Source organism: Nannospalax galili, unplaced genomic scaffold, assembly GCF_000622305.1.
Source record: "Nannospalax galili isolate Female #2095 unplaced genomic scaffold, S.galili_v1.0 scaffold996, whole genome shotgun sequence".
NCBI classification, from domain to species: Eukaryota; Metazoa; Chordata; class Mammalia; order Rodentia; family Spalacidae; genus Nannospalax; species Nannospalax galili.
The window spans coordinates 2,050,990-2,072,426 of record NW_008339436.1 but is presented as its reverse complement, the minus strand read 5'-3'; the positions used below and the strand labels follow the sequence as shown (position 1 = coordinate 2,072,426).

General features: G+C 46.1%; 1 protein-coding gene across 1 annotated transcript in view; it reads left to right on the top strand.

Moving 5' to 3' along the window:
* The window catches only part of Chat (choline O-acetyltransferase), a 48,255-nt gene that overhangs the window by 2,032 nt on the left and 24,786 nt on the right, over window positions 1-21,437 (top strand). The window contains exons 2-6 of the mRNA XM_008834113.1: window positions 1,682-1,873; window positions 2,657-2,775; window positions 4,153-4,206; window positions 8,339-8,519; window positions 10,461-10,638. Of these exons, the coding sequence (XP_008832335.1) occupies window positions 1,682-1,873; window positions 2,657-2,775; window positions 4,153-4,206; window positions 8,339-8,519; window positions 10,461-10,638 (724 nt within the window). The remainder of the gene's footprint in view (window positions 1-1,681; window positions 1,874-2,656; window positions 2,776-4,152; window positions 4,207-8,338; window positions 8,520-10,460; window positions 10,639-21,437) is intronic.

The following is a 21,437-nucleotide window of genomic DNA, read 5'->3' as shown; positions in this document are numbered from 1 at the left end:
TTGCTGGAAGTGGATTGAGGAACCTGTGATGCTGCCCAGACCTGTCCTTGCATCTGTATTGTTCCCCAGGACAGGAGCACCAGAAGTTGGTGCTGACACTCCACCTTCAGCCAGAGTAGTAAGCTCTAGAGACAAGATCAGACAGGTGTGAACTCATTCATCCATCAGCACTTATTTTGTTCCGTCATGGCCCAGTACCCAGCTGCAGCCGACAAGTGCTTTCAGCAGCCCACTAGGGCAGGGTGAGCCCTTGGGAATCCTGTAGAGACTCAACTCACCACCTCACAGAGAAGAAATCACTGAAGGATGGCATCCCACTGTGTGCCAGCTGCATAGAGTTTTAACAAAAGCATTAAAAATCTTGTTTTCCTATTGTCACAGGCTGAAAGAAGGAGACTAGAAGGAAGGGAGGAAAGGTTGTAAAGGAGAGGAGAGGGAAGGCTGAGGAGAAAGACAAGAAATAAACTGGGGTATAGCTTGGTTGGGGTGAAAGGCCCTGGGTTTAGAAGGAAAGAAGAAGGGAGGGAGGAGGAAAGGGAGGGAGGGAGGGAGGGAGGGAGAGGGGACGTTGGATGAAAATTGCTGTTCGACCTGGGACTAGTCTCTTCACACTGTGGGTCTCAGTCTCATCTGTAAATGGGACAAAATACTCTGCCGTAGCTATGTGACAAATTGAAGTCACATACAAGACCCTGGGTGACCATGGCTGTTTGGGAAGTGCAGTGCCCATGTGGGAGGATGCCAGTGTGGGTTTCTTCTGGCCTCTCACTACATTTGGGGCCCAGAGACCACAGGCTTACTCTTAGGATTTCCTTTGGAGGAATAATACGAGTTAACTATAACATTTTATGCCATGATTATTGGGGGGGGGCAGTTGTTTTTCTCTTTAATTTTCTCTGGGTCCCTCTCAGGTAAGTGGAATTGTTATTTATGTCCTAAGAGGCCTGGCGAGACCTGGACAGACATGGAACCAATTCCCTGTCAAAGTTTCATACCTGGAAAGGCAGAAAGGGCCACTGTACCAGGAAACATTTGTAGAAAGCTGGTCTGTAGGGCAGGGTCTCCAGGCAAAGCCGTCTTTGACCCATTCAATTCTCCCTGTAAAAGTAGCATTTCTAGTCTAGAAAGCACGTAAGTTCTGGAGCCCTAGTTGGAAAGAATGCCTACCTGAAGAGTGACCAGCAGATAACAAAATTCACCAATAATCTTTCTTCTCAGGTTCATCCTTTATGGACTGTAAGCATGTTCACATCTGTTATCTCTTCCATCCTGTGAAAGGACCATTCTCATAAGAACTGGGCCCCAACAGACAAAGACACTTTCCCAAGGTCATGTAGCTGATCAGCAACAGAATCAGGGTAGAAACCCATGTCTATCTGATGCTAACACCAGGGTCAAGGTGTGAGCCCAGGTCTGTCTGCTGCCAACACCAGGATCAGGATGTGAGCTCAGGTCTGTCCTCTGCACTTTGTATCCTTCTGAGACCCAAGTAGTAAGGTACAGCAACAGCAAGCAAGAAGGCCCTGAATTTACAATTCTGATGAGCTAAGCCCTGTAAACAGCCAGGCTCCAGGATGGGGAACAAGGTTGGGACAAAATGAGACACATCCTGCATCAACTCAGGGACAGATATGAGTCATATTAAGGATAGGCAGTGAATGCTTTGAACCTTCTTTTCCAGGGCTTGCCCAAATTGCCAGTGCCCCCACTACAGCAAACACTGGCCACCTACCTACAGTGCATGAGGCACCTGGTGCCCGAGGAGCAGTTCAGGAAGAGCCAGGCCATCGTGAGGCGATTTGGGGCCCCTGGAGGCCTTGGTGAGGCCCTACAACAGAAACTCCTGGAGCGGCAGGAAAAGACAGCCAACTGGGTAAGCATTGTTGTGTAGGAGTTGACGAGGGACCCCTGCAGAAGTGCAGGAGGTAGATGTGGAGAGATGGAAAGATGGAGGTGAGGGTGTTAGGTGACATAGACAAAGAGACAGAGATGGAGACAGATGGGATGAACAGGCATGCGTTGGTTGACAAGGGAGTAAAGGAGAGGGGCAGGCAAGATGAGGTGGGACTGAGGAAAAGAGGATGACAGAGGGATGGGGAAGGTGAAGTTAAAGAATTGGGGAGACGGGGTACAGAGTTGGTGACAGGGACAGGGGACTTTGGGGATAGAAAGGAAATTAGAAGGCAGAGCGGGGAGACAGGCAGGGCTGAAGCACACATAAGGACTGGCAATGGGCAGGGACGAGAAAGAAAGGAAAAAAGGAGAAAGAAAGAGGGGGAGGAAGGAGGGAGGAAGAGAGGGAGGGAGGGAGGAAAAGAATAAAGAAAGAGAGAGAGAGAAAGAAAGAAAGAAAGAAAGAAAGAAAGAAAGAAAGAAAGAAAGAAAGAAAGAAAGAAAGAAAGAAAGAAAGAAAGAAAGGAGAAATATGCGGTAAAGATGGAGGACAGGCCTGGAGGACTGGGAAGCATGTGGGCCCAGAAGCTAGGGCTCTGTGTGTATGTGTAGAATGAATGAAGAATGACCGATCCAGTGAGGGAGCCTGACCTTCTTTCATGGTGGGCAGGATAGAACTGATGACCTGTGCTGGAAAAATGCTGTTTAGGAAGTGTGTGTACAGAGTCAGGGTAATGGCACCCTTCCCTGTGCTCCCTGGCAGGTGTCTGAGTACTGGTTGAATGACATGTATCTCAATAACCGCCTGGCCCTGCCCGTCAACTCCAGCCCTGCTGTGATCTTTGCTAGGCAGCACTTTCAAGACACTAATGACCAGCTCAGGTAAGGCTATACATGTGTGACTGGGGAGCCTGCCTGGGGTGTAGGACCTGGTCTCAGTGCCAGAAGGAGAGGCCAAAGATTATGCGTTGGCTGAACTTACTGGGGCCAAGCACCACAAGACAGCATCTCCTGAGGCCATCAGGCCTGGAGGGAGGTATTACTCTGCAATAAACACATGTTCTTCCCCAAGATACATTTATTTGATGTGGGCGCTAATAGGGGTCATGAGCTCAGGGGACCCCTACAGGGGGTCTGAGCTGTCATGTATTCTGCCACCTAGCAGTAGTCATGGCTGGGACATGCTGCTCCATGTGCCTGAGAGTGCCTCTGTGCCCTCCAGAGCTCTGCTCTAAACAGCCTCCAAAGTGGGAGGGAAAGTCCCTCCCTGCCAGCGCCACTGCCATCTGCTGCAATTTCAGAGCTCACTGAGCTGCTGGAAGGGCCTCTGGCTCCACTGAGAATGGTCGTAATGGTGGGTAGGGGCAGGGAGGAAAGATTAGAGTCTGTCAGAATTTCCTCCTCTCAAGGCCTGAATGGGCTGAACATGGACAGGATTCAAAGGAGATGGAAGGCCTACCTACATGGCTCGAAAAAAAGGATCAGAGCCCTCAACCTCCAGCAGAGCTCAGCTATGCTAAGAATTGTAGCCCAAGTCCAGTCCCTACCTGCAGGTCTCCCTCCCTCCTAGAAAGGAGCATGAGGATTGATGAATTCTGAAAACGGCTCTCCAAATTGCATCCAAGGGGCATTTCCCCCCTATGCAATTAAGCCAGGCCTCATCATCCGTGGACTGTGAAGATGGCTCAGTACCCTGGCTCTGGTCTCTGAAGCCTCCCCACCCCCACCAATAGTTACTTTCCTTTTCATTAGCACTTGGGGGGGGGTACCATTCCTCCAGACTTGCCCCAGGAAACTGGATTTTCTCAGAACTCCAGATGTTCAAGCCTGACTAGTCCAGCCGCAGGACTGGCCTTGCCCAGGGAGAACACTACCCCACACCTTCCGTTTCCTGGCACTCACTCTGCCTCTCCTTCTGGCTCCTCTTCCTCCTCAAGATGATTCTGGCTCCTCCCTCCCCACCCACCTCCCCAAAGCTGAGCTATCCCCAGTTCTCACCACAGGACCATTTTTAATCCAAGACTGTGGTGGGTTGACAGCACTGGGGGAGGGGCAGCAAGAACCACATCCCATTAGTGCACACACGACCTGGCATATGGCAGGCGATAGATGGGTGAGTTTAGAGCAAGGGAAGGGGAGGGAAGAACACGGAAGGAGAAAGGGAGGAGGAAATTAAGAAAAAAAGGAGGGTGGCAGGAACGATGAGGGGAGCTGGCCCATGAGGACCCCTGAAACTCCTGTCTCTCCATGTCCCCGTAGGTTTGCAGCCAGCCTCATTTCTGGTGTGCTCAGCTACAAAGCCCTGCTAGACAGGTAAGTATGGGCCCAGTCTGGGAGGGGTAGGGCCCTGCTAGGCTATCTGCTCTCATATTTGTCTCCCTGCTATGCTACCCAGGGAGCTCTAGAGGGCAGTGACCTGGTCTTTTTCTTTTTAAAAAAATATTTTATGAATTATTTTTATTTTATGTATATGAGTATATTGCTTGCATGTATGTAAGTGCACTTGTGTCGTACGGTGTTCGTGGCGGTCAGGAGAGTGTGACAGATACTCTGGAACTGGAGTTACAGACAGTTGTTAGCTGCCATGTGGGTGCTGGAAATCGAACTTGAGTTCTCTGCAGGAGCAGTCAGTGCCCTTAACTGCTGAGCCATCTCTCTAGTCCCAAGGGCAGAGACCTGATCTGTTTTCTAGATATGTGGTCTCCTGCCCACTGCCAATATCAAGATGGTTTTTAGTCCAGCTGACTTAAGCCATTAAGCATTCCTTTTCCTTCAGTAAGCACTACCCTTCCCTGACCTTTGAAACACCCCCCACCCCACCTCCAGACCTCCTTTTATCACCCATTGTATGAATTAGATGATTGGAGTCTACTCTACCATAAAGGGCAGAGAAGGAAGCAGTGTTAGGGTAGTGTCAGTGGTGCCATGTGGGGTGATTGTCTCCCCAGGTGGGCATATCAGGTTATTCGCTGCTTGTCTGGACCACACATTCCTCCACACAATACCATGATCATTACTCTCTTTCTGAGTTGGGCTACCAGGCCTGTGAGCTGCCCATTCCTGCTGTATTTCCAGAGCTTGCTCCCTTCCTCAGATTGAACTTGATCTGGAAATCACTCCTTCATTCATACAATGTCTGTCTTCACAGAGCCTTTCCCTCCCAACACCCTGACTGCAGCAAAGAGGAGGGAGGGTACTGACCCTAGCCACAGGGCCCAGGGACTCTGGAGTGATCTATTACTGGCAGGCTTTACCCTCAACTCTCACGTGGGTATGCAGATAGGTGTGTGTGAGTACATTACATGTGCTCACAACCATACATATCCATGCATAGTCATATAAAGGTGCCTGTGTCTTATACTTGCAAATGTTATAAGGTTGGAACAATCGAGAGAGTGTCTGTTTGGGGCACCTCATTCCTTCACTCATTCATTCATTCACTTTCAGTGTATTGATGCTGGGAAGATGAAGAGAAATTAGCAGCTTTTTACCTGATCCCCAAAAGTTCTCAGTTACCGAATAAGACAGACACAAAATAAAACTTGATTTCATTTGAGCTCCAAACATCTTCACTGGAGATTTCTCCTTGTCACTGCAAAGTGGTCTAGTAGAATTTTGTATGTAACTCCACGTGCTCCCACCCCTCACCCATCCTGCCTTCTCAGTACAGATACTAGTGCATCGCTGGTTGGTAGGTCCAGGAACCAGGAGTTGCCTCTGGTCCCTCTTTCTCCCTCCATGTCATCCATGGTACTCAGATGTGGTCACTGCTTGCCCTCAGCTTGCCCCTAAGCCATCACCCTACTTGGCCTACATAACCATTTCAGTCTTGGTTATAGCCTTCTTCCTCATCCTTCCTACTTTGGTCCTCTCCTTATATAATCGGGGCCATTAAAAAGGCAAAACAGGACAGGATATGCTGGGAATATAGCTTAGAGGTAAAGCACTTGCCTACTATGGGTGAGGCCCTGGGTTTGGTCTTCAGTTCTGAAGAAAAAAAACAGAAACAAAAACTGAGCTGGGAGTGTTGTGTCTTAGTGATCATGTGCATGCTTAGCATGGGTGAGGCTCTGAGTTCAACACCCAGCTCCAAAAAGACAAAAGAGAACATAATCCAAATCATGTCTCTGCAGGTCAAACCTTCCCTGGGGCTTTTAATGCATCAAGAATAAGCTGCCAGCTCCCACCCTGCCTCTGGAGCCTCGGGTCCTGACCTTGCATACTTCCCTAGCCTTTTCTTCACTCTTCACGTATTTTCAATCCTGCGGGTTTCTTTTCCACTGATCCATTGATGTGTCTCAAACTACATCTGTTGAAGAACCTTTATTTTCAAATTTTGTGTATGCTTTTTATAAACATGAAGACACAGCAAAAAATTAATTACTAGAAAAAGTTTACAAAGGCTTAAAATATGAGACTGCATACTTTATTATTGAATTCAGTTGATATAAAATTCCCACCATGATGCCACAGAGGGTTCTGGATTCTGGCACTCATCTTCTCATGAGGCAGTCATGAAATTTCAGTGCAGTATCCTCACTTTGGGGAACAGTGCCATGGGGCACTCCAGCCAGTCCATCTTTATGGCAGCCTCTTACCCTTTGGGCTCAGCTCAGTCAAGAAAGCCTCAATGAGATTTCCTCTTAGCCCTGGCCTCCTGCCCTCACCTCCTGAAATCCTCCTGTCTCCCAATTTGCTGTCTGTGCTCTACTCCCCAGCAACAGATTCCAGGACCCAGAGTAGAAAAATCATGTCTAATTACTACCGTAGTCCCCAGACCTCAGAATGGTACCTGGCACAAAAGTGCTCAGCAAACTTTGGTGGCTGAAAGAATAAAAGAATAAATTTATGAAAAGATGATGGAGGATAGGTAAATGGGTGGGTGGATGGTGGGTAGATGAATGCATAGTAGATGGTTGGATGTGTGGTAAAAGGATGGATAGTTAGTTGTTGGGTAAAATACATGATGGATGCATAAATGGGAGATGAGTGGATGGGTAATTGCATGTGTACACATATGCATGGTAGATGGATGAATGAATTGATGGATAGGTGGTGGATGGTTACATGTATGGTAGATAAATGGTGGGTGGCTGGATGGATGCATGCATGGTAGAGGGATGGATGGATAGATGGTGTATTAGTTACTTTTCTGTTGTGATAAAATGCCATGACCAAAGATAACTTATAAAAGGAAGAGATTATTTTGGTCTGGAGTAGGAGTCCATAATGACAAGGAAGGCATGGAAGAAGGCAGCTAGAGCAAGAGGCTGGCTGATCACATTTCAGCTACACACAGGAAGCAGAGAAAGAAACAGCAGGAAGTGAGCAGGGGCTATAAATCCTCAAAGCCCTTCCCTGGAGATGTACTTCCTCTAGCAAGGCTATACCCCCTAAAGTTTCCATAACCTCCTCAAACAGTGCCACCAACTGGGGACCAAGTGCTCAAATCCATGAGCCTATGGAGGACATTTCTCATTCAAACAGCAACAGATGAATAAATGGATGGATAAGAGGTAGACAGATGGATGGATGGATGGATAGTAGATGGATGCATAAATGCATGCTGGATAGATGGCTATATAGTGAATGGACAGATAGAAGGGTTAATGCAGACAGTGGTAGTGGTGAATAAATGGATGAGTAGATGGATAGATGTATGACTGATGAATGGATAGATGTACGGATGTATGATGCTGGTGGATGGATGGTGGATGTGTGGATGGATGCATAGTATATGTATAAATGTGTAAGGGAGGGATGGATGAATGAGAGGATGTATGACAGTGGTGCATGGATGATAGATGGATGTATATATGGATAGAAGGACCAATGGATAGAGTCATGATGGATAAATGAGTGGAAGGGAAGATGGATGACTTGCATACATGGTGGGTAGATGGTTGGATGGAATGATAAACACCTCATGCAGAGACCACATGACAAAAAGAGTTTTCTGCTTTGAACTTGAAGGAGGTTTCTAGAAGAGATGATGAAAAGTAGGCTCTTGGAGAAGAATTTTTCTAAAAAGGACAATGGAGTAAAGGCAGGAGTGGAGAGGAAGGTGTGCCAAGAAGCCATTGGCATAAGCAAAGGCACAGAGGGCTAAGAGGCAAAAATTATATACTCATTGCCTGTAACTGGGGTAGGGTAGAGTCATGGAGATTCAGAAAATTTTGTCACTCCATGGGCCATGGAAATGGAACATTCCACTACTCTAAAAAATGAAAAGCTCTGCCATAGTATAATTCTGAGACTAATCAATACAATAGAGAGTGAGGGTATGGCCCAATGGTAGGGTATTTGCCTAATATACACATGGCCCTAGGTTTGATCCAAGGTACCTCAAAAAAGAAAGACTGAGTTTACCACAGAACCAATTCCATTCCGCTCTCTCCTCCATCCTCTCATGCCTGCCTGCCCCTCTTCTGCTCTCTTCCTCCAGCCACTCCATCCCCACTGACTGGGCCAGAGGCCAGCTCTCAGGGCATCCCCTCTGTATGAAGCAGTACTACAGGCTCTTCTCCTCCTACCGGCTCCCTGGCCACACCCAGGATACACTGGTGGCCCAGAAGAGCAGCATTATGCCCGAGCCTGAGCATGTCATTGTAGCCTGCTGCAACCAGGTAAGTGGTCCACTGTCACCTCTGCAGACTCTCAGATTTGGGGGGGGGTGTAGGGCATATAGTGGTTAGGTATGCCCATGCATTCCTGCTCCTTCACAGGTCCTCAGACCAGTTCCCTGAACTGTACAGTGAGCTAGGGTGCAGTAGTCCCACAAGAGGGCCTCTTACTCAGTCCATTTCTCTCTACCAGTTGTTTTTTTAAGAATGAGAATATTCAGTAAGAGAATGCACCCCCTGAGCTCTTATCTCAGTCCCAAGACAAGCTGAAGACAGACTAATGGACTGGGGGTCATAAATGAGGTCCAGTATGGCCTTGACCCCTCCACCTGCGTATCTATTCATTTCCACATAGTTCGTGACTTTCATGAAGACCAGATGTACAGATTAAGACTAACAGACAAGACCTCCCATGTGTAAGGCTGTGGGCCTAGAACTTACATTCATTCATAACCCTATAGACAGGGCCTCTGAGTCTTCATTTGACAGGTGAGAAAGTGAGGTTTAGGGAAGTTAAATGGTTTTTAAGAGGCAGAAGAATGGCCCAAGGCCAAGCTCTGTACCCTGAAGCTCAGGTTTTCAGATAAAGTTGGACAGAGCCTGTAAAGTTCCCATGCAGGGGAACAGGGTGAGGATGAAGACTCCTGACCCCTTCCCAGTGCCAACCACACTATATATTCTGTCTGTTTATACATCACAAAGAATATTTTATGTGACAAAAAGTGGCTTGAGCATGGGGATCTTGCTGTCTTTTTGTACCTAAAACCTAAGTTTGACAATCATCCAAGCTTCCCCCATCCTCTGGACTTGTTCACTAATGTTTTCTTCTTAGGCTCATTTCAGAAAATTGAGAGCTCAGCAAGGGTAGCTGTGGCCACTGTTCCTAGGCTTAAAAGCCATCAGGAGGCTTCCCAGCCCATCTGACACCCTGGCCAGCCAGCCACAAAATGAAAACCTTTCCTCATCTTCATTCAAAGTCAAGTCAAGCATTTCTCAGCCTCTAGTTAGCAGAGTATCCAATCCTTCTGGAAACAATCATAGGCCAAACCTCACAGATCTTGCTGAGGGTGGTGGGGGCAGACACATCAATCCTCTGCAAAGGATGTGACAGCCTGTGTCAAGAAAGATAATTGGACAAAAATTGTGAAAGATTCTGGCTTTCAAAGTTATAAAATTGTAGTACCACAAGGCTCATATGCCAAGCTCATACATACATACATACATACACACACACACACACACACACACAAATGCGTGCGTGTGTGTGTGTGTGTGTGTGTGTGTGTGTGTGTGTGTAGAAATGCATAACGTTTTTGTGTATTGGTTTTCCATTTTAATCTTCCTCTACAACTTACCTGTTGGCTTGCCTTTTTCGAGGTCTATCACTATAGCTCTATTTGGAGCTGTCAATTCCGGTACGCTGGATGAATACACTACAGTTCACCACTCCAAAAGAACAGCCAGGCTCTTTCTACTGTTCAGCTAATACAGAAAGCCTGATGTGCATCCACTCTTTTGTGTGACTTCCAGTGTACATGGGTGTGTTTCTCTAAGCCCTAAGCTAAACTATGCATGTATAAGTACAGTTGCTGAGTCATAGATAAGCACTTTTTAGTTTTGATTGACACTACCCTCCAACAGGTTTATGTACCAGTTTATACTTGATTCCCTGCAAACAATGATTTTGCATACACTAAGAACCACAAAAGCAAGGTTTCTCTTAGTCAGGTTTAATTTGACCTTTGCTAGGGGGGAGCTTGAAGTCAAGTGCAGTCAACAGCATTGGATGTTCTCCAAAATGGAATGACTCAGACCCACCAAACACCCTGGGAACTTTGGGCCTGAGCATCCTCCATCCTGAGCTCCTCTGTGAGGGCTTAGTGAAGACTTGGAGCTTTGAGCTAGCTGCCACGAGTGATGTGTTTGACCTGTTTCCCCCCACAGTTCTTTGTCTTGGATGTTGTCGTTAATTTCCGTCATCTCAGTGAGGGTGATCTGTTCACTCAGTTGAGAAAGATAATCAAAATGGCGTCCAACGAGGATGAACGCTTGCCTCCAATCGGCCTGCTGACATCAGACGGGAGGAGTGAGTGGGCCAAGGCCAGGACGGTCCTCCTAAAAGGTTAGCTGCAGTGCCCAGCGTGTCTCCATCTCATTCTCATGCCCCTTGGCTTTTCCTCCTCCAGGGCTGGGACATGGCCTCATCCTCATCAGCCTTAGCATAGGGAGCTCCGAGCTCCCTTCAACTCAAGATGGAACAGTGTGGGTAGAGGGGGAGCTTGAAACAGAAGGCACCTGTTATTCTGTGTGATGTCATGCCAGCTTTTTGGGTGACCACTGGAATTGTGGGTCATCTGGGAAGACTAGGGGTATGAGGTTTTGAGTAGGAGAAAGGCTGTGACATATTGCAGCTGTGTTTTACTGGTGGGATGTGCTGATTGATGTTCATTTAGGAACTCAAGCACATGGGGTTGTGGTGTAGAGCCCATCTTTCCAAGCATAGCTGGCTTCCTCTTTCACTTGGTTTCTTGGCCCTGGGACTTTTCATCTTCAAGCTGACCCATAGAACATCCCTCAGGCTGTTCTTATAAAGCTTCTAAGCATTCTGTAAGAAAGCCAATTATCATCTTAAAAGGTATGTGTGTGTGTGTGTGTGTGTGTGTGTGTGTGTGTACATGCATGCAGGTGTGAGTATGAGCATGTTCATGTGGGGGTATACATATATGTGCATATATGCATGTAGAGGCCAGAGGACAACCTCAAGTGTCATTCTTCAGCTGCTATCCATTTCTTGTTTTGAGACAAAGTCTTTCACAGGCCTGGAATTCATCAATAAGCTAAGCTAACTAGCCATTGAGCTCCAGGGATCTACCTGGCTCTACCTCTCCTCATGCTGAGATTATAACTACATATATCATGCCCAATTGTAGCATTGTTTTGTTTTTACATGGGAACTGGGAATCAAACTCAGGTCCTTGTGCTTGAAGGATAAGCACTTTACCAACTAAGCTGTCTCCCCATCCCCAGTCCTAAAGATTTTAATCATCTTCTAAGAAACTGCTTTTCAAACCAAAGCCAGCCTTCAAGGCTGGCTTCCTTTCTTGCTTGTGTTAGACATCCTGGAATGAGAAGCCAGACTTCAAGTCCTCTTCATCGACTGCTAGGAATGGCAAAGGGCCAGGTAATACATTCAGAGTCTGTGTATGTTTAACTCAGGACCCTGAGCTAGGCCTGGGGTAAAAGAGACAGATTTGACAAGGCCTTTGCCTCCATGCAGTCCAATGACAGGAACAGGACAAGAGAAGGTAAAGAGGACATCCAAGCACACAAGAATGACATATCTATCCATGTCACAAGAATGAAATATCTACCCATGTCACAAGAATGACATATCTACCCATACAAAGCAATAGGAACAGCAAATGTCATGTGAGTGCCCTAAGACTTAAGAGAAGGGAAGGAACTCTTCCAAATGGGATTTGAAAGGCTTAGTTGGGAAACATGGGTATGGAGCAAAGCCCTGTGCTATGAGTGAGGGTGGCAGGCAGGATGGAGGATGCTGTCCAGGCAGATAGACCAGTGTGGACGAAGTTAACCACATTAGAGAGACATGTTTCCCTGTTCTAGGGACCACAAGGAGAGCAGTTGGAGTTCAAAGATGGCTATGCTAATCAGATGTACTGGGGCTTAGTTCCCAAATGATAAGTGCCTGCATTTTCCAGTCTCTCTTTCTAGAAGGTTCTTCCTCCAACACTGGTTGGCCCCTTGTACCATGCAGAGCTGAGCTCTGATATCCGGGCCTCAGGCCCTCCCTTCCTTCCCTCCTCTTAGGACACTCTCACCGTGACCTATTTTCTTTTCTTTTTATAAAAGATTTATTTTGTTTTTAACCATGTGTATGTGTGTGTGACATGAACACCTAGGTGCCTATAGAGGCCAGAAGAGAACATTGGATCCCCTGGAGCTAGAGTTACAGGCAGTTGTGAGCTACCCTATGTGGATATTGGGAACAAAACTCAGGACCTCTGTAAGAGTAGTTAGTGTTCTTAACTGCTGAGCCATCTCTCCAGCCCCTTGACCCATTTATTTATCTTGAATGACTTGCTAGCTCTCTGAAGGAGGCTCTGACTTATCTGGTCAGTTCTCTGCCTCCCTCCCACAGTCTATAGGGTCTGTGAGGACAGGGGCCTGTTTGGTTTAACTTCCAAATCTGCTGTACCATCCACAGTAGCCATGCAATTACACTTGTTAAATAAAGCAATGGATATTAATCCCAGAATTATTTACCACTTATCAATTAATTATTCTTTCATCCAACTGTTGAACACCTCCTGAATCCTTGGTCCTAAACAAGGACTGTAAAAGGTACAGAGATGTGTGAATCAAATTTGTTCTCACAGACATGACTACCATGTTGGAGAATTAATAACACCATTTGAAAGTAGTTAATTCCCTCAGGAGACTGTAGTGAAATCACATCCTACCCTTTCCCTCCAGGGATAGAGACAGGCATCAAAATAATCACCTCTGCTTCCCAGACGGTTCCACTTTATTAGCAGGCCAGGCCCAAGACCGAATAGGGTTGCCTTAAGGTCTGAGTGCTTGGGCTGCACTAATAAGAATTAATTTGTTAATGGCACTTGGTCTGGCTTTCTGAATGGAAGTGCTGTTTCTGAAGGAAGTTCTGCAGAAAGGGAACACACACACCTCCCCTTGGGCAAATCAATTAATCTAGTTAGCATCACTGACAGTGTCCTCTGCACAGCAGGAAACCAATTCCTTGAAGAGTGGTGCCCTCTTCCCTGGAGTTACCCACAGAGGGAAACAGGGAGGCCATTTCAGACAGTATTTATGTTTCAAAAGTGAATGGTGATGGCACCTGGGTGAGGGTTGAGGGAGAAGATGGAAATATTCAGAGGAGTCTAGATAGATTTTAAAGCGGAAGCATCATCAGGAAGGAAAAGGGAAGCAAGGGAGCTCCCTGGGTTCATTGTTTGAGCTACTGAATGGCTCAGTACTATTTACTGAGATGGGGATTAGATTGAAAATAGAGGGATCCTGTCCAAATGCACTTGATTTGAGGCATCCTGAGTCATCTAGGTGGAGATGCAACATTAGATCTATGTCTGGAACTCCAGGGTGAGGTCAAAAAGATATAAATTTGAGTCATCAGAACCTAAGTGATATTTAGTTGTAGATCTGCATGAGATCATCCAGAAACCGGAAACAGGGCCTTTGGGATCAAGTGGAGAAAGTTGAAAAGGAAGTGAAAAACAACTCAGCAAGTACAGGAAGACCAGGGGCTGTCACAGATTGAAAAGTGGGGTTCAGATGTCTAGCCACATGGAACGCAGCCGAGAGCTTAAGAAAGAATAGCTCAGAGAGGAGATGCTAAGCTTTTAAACCTTGATGTCTGCAAGCTTGATAACGAGGAGTAGAGATTACCAGTGGTTGTGGGTGGGTAGAAATAGCCCAACAGCAGAAGGGAATTGCTAATGAGGTGGTCAGTGACTAGACCCAGCAAGTGTGGATGACCGTACAGACATTTGGGAATTAACAGGAGCATAAAAATGAGCGGGAAACAATGGGGCATTTCTGGAAGAGAATGTGGGTCCAGAGAAGTGTTAACAGTAAGAGAGGTAAGTGCATGGTTGTGGGCAGGCAAGCAAGGAAGGGAGGAGCAAAGAGTGGTGAGAAGGGAGGAGGTAAAGGGTGGGAGTGCTTGCAAAAGTGAAAGCAGATGGAAGCGGAGAGTAAGAGGCCTTTGTTGGGGCTACAGATGGTGGAGTATGAGGGGACTTCCAGGAGCGGCTCTTAGTTTGGGATCTGCAGAATGACGGCATGACCTAGGAGAAGTGAAGATAGGATTCTGAAGACAGAGAGAAATGTGTAAGATAGACTCTTGGGAAATGGGAAAGAACTTACTTGGGGCACTAGTGAGACTTATGACTGCGTTGGGCCCACATAGGAGCGTTTAGAGGTTTGTCGATTTCAGTGGAAGGTAGGTAGATTATTACAGGACTTGCCTATACACACACACACACACACACACACACACACACACGCACACACGCATACACACACATACACACACAGACACACACATACACACATGCATACACACACGCATACACATACATATACACACACATACACACAGACACACGCATACACACACATACACACATACACACACACAGACACACACACACGCATACACACACACACAGACACACACACGCACTCACGCACGCACACACAAAATACACAGGAGAGATTAGGATACGGTTCTAAATGCTCAGAGGTCTGACATGGCACGCACGCACGCACGCGCATATACACACATGCACACACACAAACGGTTTAACTTCTCATACTCAAGAAAGGAGAAGGTGGGTTCCTGGATTCAGCAGAGTTGGTGAGTAGGAGACAGGTATGGCAAGGATTGGTTATGATGCCGGAATCTGAATTAAGTTGCTGTTGTGGTATGTTCAGGCTGCCGTGGCAAAGTGCCACAAACTGTGGTTAAACGAAAGAAATGGATTGTTTCACAGTTCAGGAGGCCAGAAGTCCACTACCGAGGTGTCTGCAGGGCTATTTCTCCTACGGCCTCTCTCTTCTTGCTGATGTCTTCAGCCTGTGTCTTCACATGGTCACCCACTTTGTGGATCTGTGTCCTCACCTCCTCTTCTTATAAGGATGCCAGTCATGTTGGATTAGGATCCACACTAATTTAACTTAATTAGCTCTTTTAGAGGAGAGGAATTTCTGGTAGAGAGAAGTTTCCCAATATGCTCTTGGGAGTGGGTGCTGAGATTACTCTGTCAGAGGTAAGTGGGTCAAGGAATGGAGAGAAGAGGATGTTCCCTGGTTCATCCACAGGGTGTTCAAGTTGCAGAAAATGAGAGTGAGAGCAGTGATGGGGCAGGGAGAAGGAGACCCAGGAGCCTAGGTGTTCGTGACCAGAGGTTGGGAAGAGATTGGTGCAGTGTAGCAATAAGGGGATGGTTCCAAGGGGGATAAAAGTTAAAGGACTCTAGCTTCAAATGGAAAGGGATGAAAGAGGAAGGATTGCTGAGAGGGCCCTTACCTGACTTGGCCCTATAGTACATGAACGTGAAGGAAAATAGCAGTGTCCTATCAGAGGGCACATGGGTTTGAACCCTCAAGAGCACCAGGCTCCAGTTGGAGCAGGTGAATGGAAGATTCATAAAAGAGTCGGCCATGCTGAGAACCGGCCTGCCACAGACAGCACTCAATGGTTCGGAAGGAGCAAAGGACAGGGAATGTAAGTATTCTTAGGGTACATATGGAGCTGGGGGCATGGACGTACCAGTGGGCCATCAGGATGGGGATCATCATTGTCAGCCATGTTCCCTAGTCTGTAATGCCTATACAGTTGCTGTCTGCTTGCCCAGCAGGGTTTGCTGGGGCCCATGTTAACTCCATGGTGTGGCTAAGCCATTTCCAAATGTCATAGATCCCAACTTTTAGTTGAAGCCCAAGTCCCACCTCCCTCCCATGTGTGAGCATAGGGCCAGGAAGGTGTGCTCCAGCAGGCTCCTTGGGACACTCCATCTTCTCTCTCCCTGGCAATGGGGTTAGTGTGTTTATACAAAATGTGCCTGAGTCTTCCTCCCATAAGCTGAGAGCCAGCAGGGCAGGGCTTGGCTTCTCCAGCCCTTCATGTTATTGACCTTTCCTCCTTCCAGACCCTGTCCAGGATCCTCTACCCAGCCCTCAGCTAGGAGTCCTCCCTGTGAGCTCCCAGGTCACGGAGCCCAACCCTTTGCCCTTGCACTGAGGGGTGGAGCTCAAGAGGGTCCAGGGACCACCAAGGTGCATAGCCCTCTCAGAGGAGCAGGCTGCCTGTGCGAAAGTCCATTTCTTCCCCACTCCCACTCAGCTTTTCTTCCCAAGCTCACTCAGACACCCAGGGTGTGCATTGGGCACCATATGTAACTCCAAGCATCCCTGGTGCCAGGGCATAGAGGCTCCAACCAGAGAAGCATTTCAGACAGCATTCTGAAGGAATGTGAAACCACATACCTGGCCTGTCAGAGCCCAGGAGGGAGTGGAACCTGAGGCCCAGCCCAGGAGGGCTGAGGTCAATGTGCCCACACACTGGAGTTGGAGGAGGACATGAAAATCATCTACAACCTTCCTTAAAAAGCAAGACAGATTCTGAGGCCCCATGGGATATTCCACTAGAATGGGTGTGGCCTAGGATTCCATTTTTAAAGCACCCTGCTGATTTCACATGCAGCTGAGGTTGGGACCCACTTAGCAGTATCTGACACACACTAAGACCTCCACTTTTGTTCATGGCCCCCACCTGAGCATTTCTGTCCCTTGTCAGAAGTTTTCATTTGGCCTGTGAAGTGGAGATTTCGTTCCCTCTGATCAGAGGCAGAACTGCTACTTGTGCAGTGTTCCACCTTAGAAGTAGCTGTTGGGACTCACCAGGCACCTGGCTGCCCAGCCTGAGGTCTATTTTACAGGGGAGAGGGTGGAGTCAGGAGATGAGCTTGGGAGCCTCAGAAGGGTCTTCAAATCCTCTGAGGACATTCCTGCCTACCAAGCTGTGAAATTGTGGCCTTCTGAACTCAGGAGAAGCTAACACCATTATCTTGGTCGGGAAATTTAATTAGACATTCAGCCATGGGTCTGGAAGACTACAGTGCTTGTCAATTTGTAGGAAAAGTATGGCCAGCTTGGAGAGGCCCCCAGAGCCCTCTGGCTTTCCTGGGCATTGCATTGGAGATCCCATGAACAGACCTCACAGGCAGATGCTCTCTGTTTACACAGCCCTGTAAATATTTATCCCCAGCAGCCAATTAGAGCTGAGCCACTGCTTCCAAGGAGGGAGCCAACAGAAGGTGACTGCAACTGCAGAAGGCCACAGTCATGGCTTACAAGAACCACTCAGGATGGGGGCATTTTGCTGTTTAAATATTGTCATCCAGAGCTAGGCAAGTCTGTTGGCTTTAAAACCAATTACACATTAGCAATAACAGCCTCTCTGATTTAATTGGCCCAGAAATACCTCCTGAGCTCTCTAGGAGGAATGTGGTTTTCTTTCTCGGAGGAGGGAGGGCCTTGGTGGATGAGCACATTCAGATAGAGAGAAGTGAGGAGTCCAGAGCAAGAGGTCTGTCCTTGGCCTGTCCCTCATGGCAGCTGCAGCCTGCGCTTCCTACTCCGTGGTGTGCAGACAGCAGCCTTCCCCAGGGTTAGAATGGTGGCATAGCTACCAAGCACATGACCTGGTACCTGGTGCACCAAGGGTGTTTACTAAATGAATAGTTTTTTTTATTTTTGAAATTTTATTTATTCTTATTTCACTTGTATGAGTGTTTTCTACTACATATGTGTGTGTGTGTGTGTGTGTGTGTGTGTGTGTGTGTGTAATCTCACATGTGTGCAATGCCCTCAGAGGCCAGAAGAGGGTGTTGGATCCCCTGGAACTGGAGTTACTAATGGTTGTTGGCAACCATGTGGATGCTGGGAACAGAACCCAGGTCTTTTCAAAGGCAACCAGTGTTCTTAACTGCTAAGCCATTTCTCCAGTCCCACGAATAGTTCTTAGAGTCAGAGCAAGTCTATGGGGACACTTTGCCCAAGGGCCACAGCCTGTCTGGAAAAATATGGTGAGCTTGAAAATTGGCACCTGCTGAATGCTCACTGACTGTGTAGTCAGAGACAGTGGTCTACAGACCTCAGGCTACATGGCTTCTCTTCCTGGCATGCCATTCTAACTCATTAATCTTTTAACTTGGGTACATTCTGTGTCCCCTGTCTGCCACATACTGTATGCTCTACACACACACACACACACACACACACACATACACACATACACACACACAATCTTTCTTTTTTTGACCCCCATCTCTCGGGCCTTCATCCCCCATTTTAAGCATAACTCCATATTTGAGGGACAAGGCATCTGGGAAGTGGGTTTCTGCTTGTCCACCCTTCTTCCCCGACCTGCCACCCTTCTCTCCAGTTCTGGAGTGATGAAAGCTCTTTATGTCATTGCCCTTCTTGGGAAGGGTGGGTAGAGCCAGAAGAAAGAGTACTGCTTGATTCTTGAGATCTTTTTTCCAATTAAGTTAAACTTATTAAGGCTAAGTGTAGGTGTTCATGAAGTTGTGAGAAATGCCACAGAGAAAGCCCACACATCCCTGTTTACCCCAGGGTTGACATCCCACAAAACTATAGAATAAAATCACAGGCAGATGTTGACACTGAGTCAGGATGCAGGACATTTCCACCGCCTCAGGGATTCTCTGCATTATCTTTCTAAACCAGCCTTTCCCCCATCTCAATTCCTCTTTAGCTCCTAGCAACCACAGAGATTTTCTCCACTCCTATAATATTTGTTGCTTTAAGAATACAATATATCAGTTAAGTCACATAGTATGTGTGGTTTTCAGGATTTATTTATTTATTTTACTCAGCATAGTTCTCTGGTGATTCATTCAAATTGTTGCATGTGTCAGTAGTTCATTTTTTCATTGCTGAGAAATATTTCAAGGTATGACATACCAGTTTTTTTAACCATTTACCCATCAAAAGACCTGAGTTGTTCACAGCTACTATGGATATTTGTGTATGGATTTTTATGGGACTATGTTTTCATTTCTGGAAAAATGCCCAGGCATGAAACCGGTAGGACACATGGTAGTTGTATGTCCAGTTTTAAAAGAAAGTGCTAGAATGTTTTCCAGAGTGACTACCATTTTACACATTTTACACTCCCATGAGTAATGTGTGCATGATGCAGCCTTTCCTTCATCCTCTTCAACATCTGGCACCATCACATTTTATCACAGAGGCAAGCATGGCATTAACACCTCATTATGGGGTTCTTTTTAATTTTGAGAGGGCTCTTTTTGAGACAGGGTCTTCCTGTAGCTCCAGGTGGCCTGAAACTCACTATGTAGACCAGGCTGGCTTTGAACTCACAGAGATCCACCTGTCTTTGCCTCCCAAGTGCTGGGATTAAAGGCATGCCTCACCACGCCCGACTCATTGTGGTTTTATGTCCCCCGGATGACTATGACATTGGATATCTTTGCATGTGTTCATTTTCCATGTGTATGTCCTCTCTGATGACACCATTTCCTACCTTTGTCTATTTGCTACTTGAATTTTTTCATGGTCCTTTGTAGGATACATGGTCCCAGATATTTCATCCTAGTCTGTAGCTTATCTTGTCTAAGGGACACTCCAATGAGTAAGATGTTTTTATTTTGTTGAGGTTCCATTGATCAGTTTTTCTCTTTTTTTCCCGAAAGTTTTATAGCATTACAATGTATGTTTAAGTCAGCAATCCATCTTGAGCTTGTTTCTGTATCAGATATAAAATTTATGCCAAGGTTCTTCTTTTCTTTTCTTTTCCTTTGCCTATGGGTGTTCGATTGCTTTCAGAACTATCTGTTGAAACGGCTGTCCTTCCTCCACTGAATGGACCTTGCACTTTTCTCAGTGTGCTCAGTGGAGCGTTTGTGGTGAACCTGATTCAGGGATTCTCTCTTCTAGTGCGCTTATCAATGTATTTACCGCTCTGTCATCGGTACACAGCCTTTTTTATGCGGCTGTATAATTGGTCTTGAAATTGAATATACTGATTAATATTTTTCAAATTTTTGTTTTCTCTCTTAGTTCCTTTGCCTTTTCATAAAGACTTTAGAATAATCTTGTCTGTATCTGCAAAAAAAAATTCTGCTAGGAATTTGATGGAGAGTCTACTAAACCTGTGTATCAGTTAGAAGAGAACTGATAGCTTCTCTATGTTGAGTCTTCCAAGTTGTAAGCATGGGGCAGATCTCCACTGGTTTTAATCTTTCTTTCTTTCATTAGTGTTTTGTATGATCAGCATGAAAGTTCCATATATTTTTGTTATCTTTATACTGAAGTATGGAATTTTTATGATGATTGTAATTGAAGTTGTATTTTTTATGTTGGTGTCCACATGCTTGTCAATGGTATACAAAAATAGACTTACCTTTTGTGTGTTGATTGTGTATGTTGTAATTTTGCTGAATACATCCATTAATTCTGTGAGGTTTTTCTTACATTGTGTGTGTGTGTGTGTGTGTGTGTGTGTGTGTGTGTGTGCACCTCTGGTGGTCGGAGGACAACTTGCTGGGGTTGGTTTTCTCCTTCTACCATGTGGGTTTTGGAGATCAAACTCAGGTTATCAGGCTTGGTGGTAAGCCCCTGTACCCACTAAGCCATCACACCAGCCCTCTGCAAGGATTTTTAATAGATTACTTAGGACATCCTAAGAATTATTAAGGATAATAATCACATTATATAAAGATAGAGTCAACTTTCTTTTTCTGTCTGTTGTTTTTCTTGCCTTTGCTTTGACCAGAACTTCCACACTATGTTGAAAGCTGTGGTGAGAGTGGACGTTTTTGTCTTGTTCCTGATCTTAGGACACATTCAGTCTGATTAGAACATTGTAATTGTTAGAATGTTGTAACACAGAACCAAATTATCTTAGGCTATATTATGTTTAACTTCCTTAATAACCATTCATTGCCCGTGTCTGTGTCTGATCTAACATCCTGTAACTATCAGGTGAATCATTTCTGAATATATTAACAGACCACTGGCTTTTACTAACCCTGAAGTAAGAATGTCATTGGATAGCATCTGACAGCTATAACTTTGTCATAGCTGTATAACTCACCTGTCCGATGATCACACAGTATATCTGAAATATGCCTTGCTTTATAAAGACTTTCTTTTGCTCTGTAACTATAAAACTTCATGAAACAGTTTCCACGTTAGAACATGTTATTTGGGAAACCTGAATCTATGTTCCCAGGCCATGGTCATCCATGTGTGGTTCTTTTGTCCCATTGAATTTAAAAAAAAAAATCATCCAGTCTTATACCTACAAAT